This window comes from Daphnia pulex, chromosome 8, assembly GCF_021134715.1.
Source record: "Daphnia pulex isolate KAP4 chromosome 8, ASM2113471v1".
In the NCBI taxonomy this organism is placed as follows: Eukaryota; Metazoa; Arthropoda; class Branchiopoda; order Diplostraca; family Daphniidae; genus Daphnia; species Daphnia pulex.
The window spans coordinates 3,245,061-3,247,817 of NC_060024.1; the positions used below are offsets into that span (position 1 = coordinate 3,245,061).

Consider the following 2,757-nt stretch of genomic DNA (forward strand, 5'->3'; position numbering starts at 1 on the left):
TTTTTGGCCCATTAATCGTGGCGTTAGGTTAAAGTCTATTTTAACAACCCACTTTTTACTATACTTTGTAATTTTATTTTACTTAATTCCGCATTTTTCTCTATAGAAACTGGTAGTTTTACTTCAATACACCTTTTATTGTATTATACTACTTTATTATACTTTATACTTTACTTAATGGCACAACACCGCGGATGAGCACACACGCATAAAGGTTAGTATTGTACTGGTTGAAAACAAATTTTATGAACGTTGCCAGATTAATGCAACATTGCCATTTAGTACAATAATGATTTGGTGATATATAGACAAAGAATGCTGGCTTTAAATATCATTTCGTAGCTCAATGGTATAGTTCTGGGTTAGTGATCTAGAGGGTCGTTGTTCGGGACTGGTTCAAACTTATTATGTGATTATATGTAAATAAAATGATTAAAATTATTTAGTAAAGTATCTTTTCATTTAATTAGTACATTATGATAATGTACAGAATATTTACAATAGCAAGTGCCGATTAAAACGAGTGATTATTTTAATTTACTGTACTAAATAGTTAGGTTAGGTTAGTTTACTTTGCTATATAGTTTACTAAGATTCATATTATAATTGAAGTAAGTTAAGTAAAGGAAGTTAACTTGGTGATGGGTTGATATTATTTATTTGGTTAGTTACAACTTTGTCATTGTTCGTGAAAGATGTCGTCTAATGGTTCATGGCAATTTTTCCCTTCAACTAGTGTAATTATAAACAATTATAGAGTTGGGCTTAATGGATTCTATACAAAGTGTAAAAAAAAACCGTCACAAATCAAATCAATCATTCCATTTTAATTAATTCGATGGACTTCATTTCAACTTGTTATGATATGTGCTTCATTATCTCCCATGGATTTATATAAATAATTGGTGGAAATTGGATTTATAGATAATACCTATGCATCTATTTGTAAGAATTGCAAAGGACAGCTTAGTATAGTAAGTAAATTATTATTGTTACAAAGATCAGACATTAATACTTTGTTGATAGATTTCGTTTACCAATGCCATTGACGGTATTATATTCAAATGTAATCACACGCTTTTTGCTAATGGTAGTAAAATCAAAAGGAAAAAATGTGACAAAAAATATGTTGGGGTAGAGCTAGATATTTTATAGAATAATATTTATTAGTTCATGTTTAATAAAATTTTATGACTTATGACTTTTACATCTCTCTCGTTAACAATGGAATGATTTTTGATTTTATCACTTGACAGTTCTTCAGAATCTTCAAAAGACTCGCTGCCTTCTTCCCTTGACTTTTTAGTGACTGTTCCACTTGACTTTTTCATTTGACTATCTGACTCGCTGTCTTCTTCACTTGATTTTTCATGGACTTTTTCATTGGACTTCTTCATTTTACTATTTGATTCTTCATAATCCTGTTATATAGTAAAATATTTATGCATTGTTACTATATTACATATTTATTTTGATTCAATTACCTCCTCCATTTCACTATCTGACTCGCTGTCTTCTTGTCTTGAATTTTCATGGACTTTTTCATTGGACTTCTTCATGTGACTATTTGATTCTTCATAATCCTGTTATATAGTAAAATATTTATGCATTGTTACTATATTACATATTTATTTTGATTCAATTACCTCCTCCATTTTACTATCTGACTCGCTGACATCTTCCCTTGAGTTTTCATTTACTGATTCACTTGACTTTTTCATAGGACTGTTTGATACTTCAGAAGACTGTTATATAGATAATATTTATGCATTGTTACTTGATATTACTTATTTATGTAACTTAAAGTACCTCTTCAATTTCACTATCTGGCTCGCTTACTTTTTCTCTGGACTTTTCATTCACTTTATTGCTTGACTTGTTTACGCTACTATTTGACACATCTGAGGACTGTTATGTACATAAAAGATCTATGTATTATTATTTGTTTTAGATATTTATTTTAATTGACATACCTTTTCCAACTGACTATCTGACTTGCTTGCTTCATTATCATAATCTTCATCATCATCTTGCTCATCTTCCATCTCGTCATCTGAAATGTAACTTGTATCTGCAACCAGTGATTTTAGCTCAGGATTTTCTATCGTACTGCATGACATTGAACTTGACTGTAAATATTTTATAGATATTATTAAAAGATAGTTTATAATAACAAAATTTATTTATATTACTGGTCTTTTGGCTACAAGCATTTCTTCGATTAAAAGTTTACTACTGACCTACACAGAAAATAAATATAGTATCCTCAAAATCTTCAAAGCTATAAAATATTTTACCCTTTCTGCTTCTATTTGAGCTTTCGATTGAGCCAGTTCAGATTTCAAGTTCTGTAAAGAAATTTGATTAATGTAATTAAAAAGTTAAAGATTTAAATTAAAGCTTACTTTAATTTCAACGTTTACTGCTCTTTTATACGCCATAAATCCTTTTATAAGTTGCGTTTTTGTTAGAGTCGTTAGTTTATTTTCGGGTAACTCGTTAATTTTTGACATTTTAGACCTTTACTTGACTTATTACTTAACTCTGTTGACTTAACTATCTACTGTGTTTTATATTGTAGTGTACTGTGTTGACTTTTAATATTTTTAACCGTTATTTCACTTCATTGACTTGTTAAACTAAATATTTTAATTTTATATTTTTAATTGTTATTTACTGCCAGTCTCATATATATAGTCATAATTTATTTTTATTTACGAAATTTGCCAAAGTTTGTTTGTTGTGTTTGTGTTTCTC

General features: G+C 28.6%; 1 protein-coding gene across 2 annotated transcripts; it reads right to left on the minus strand.

Moving 5' to 3' along the window:
- Positions 1–1,134: 1,134 nt before the first annotated feature.
- On the minus strand, positions 1,135–2,261 carry LOC124199506 (suppressor protein SRP40-like). Of its 2 annotated transcripts, XM_046595324.1 has the most exons (6): positions 2,193–2,261; positions 1,974–2,129; positions 1,810–1,908; positions 1,647–1,745; positions 1,485–1,583; positions 1,135–1,421 (listed from the first exon to the last, which is right to left on the minus strand). In XM_046595324.1, exons 1-6 carry the CDS (start codon positions 2,211–2,213, stop codon positions 1,167–1,169), a joined length of 729 nt encoding a protein of 242 aa, XP_046451280.1. In that variant the 5' UTR covers positions 2,214–2,261; the 3' UTR covers positions 1,135–1,166. The 2 variants fall into 2 exon arrangements, with proteins under 2 accessions (XP_046451280.1, XP_046451281.1); XM_046595325.1 differs by lacking the exon at positions 1,485–1,583.
- Positions 2,262–2,757: the final 496 nt, after the last annotated feature.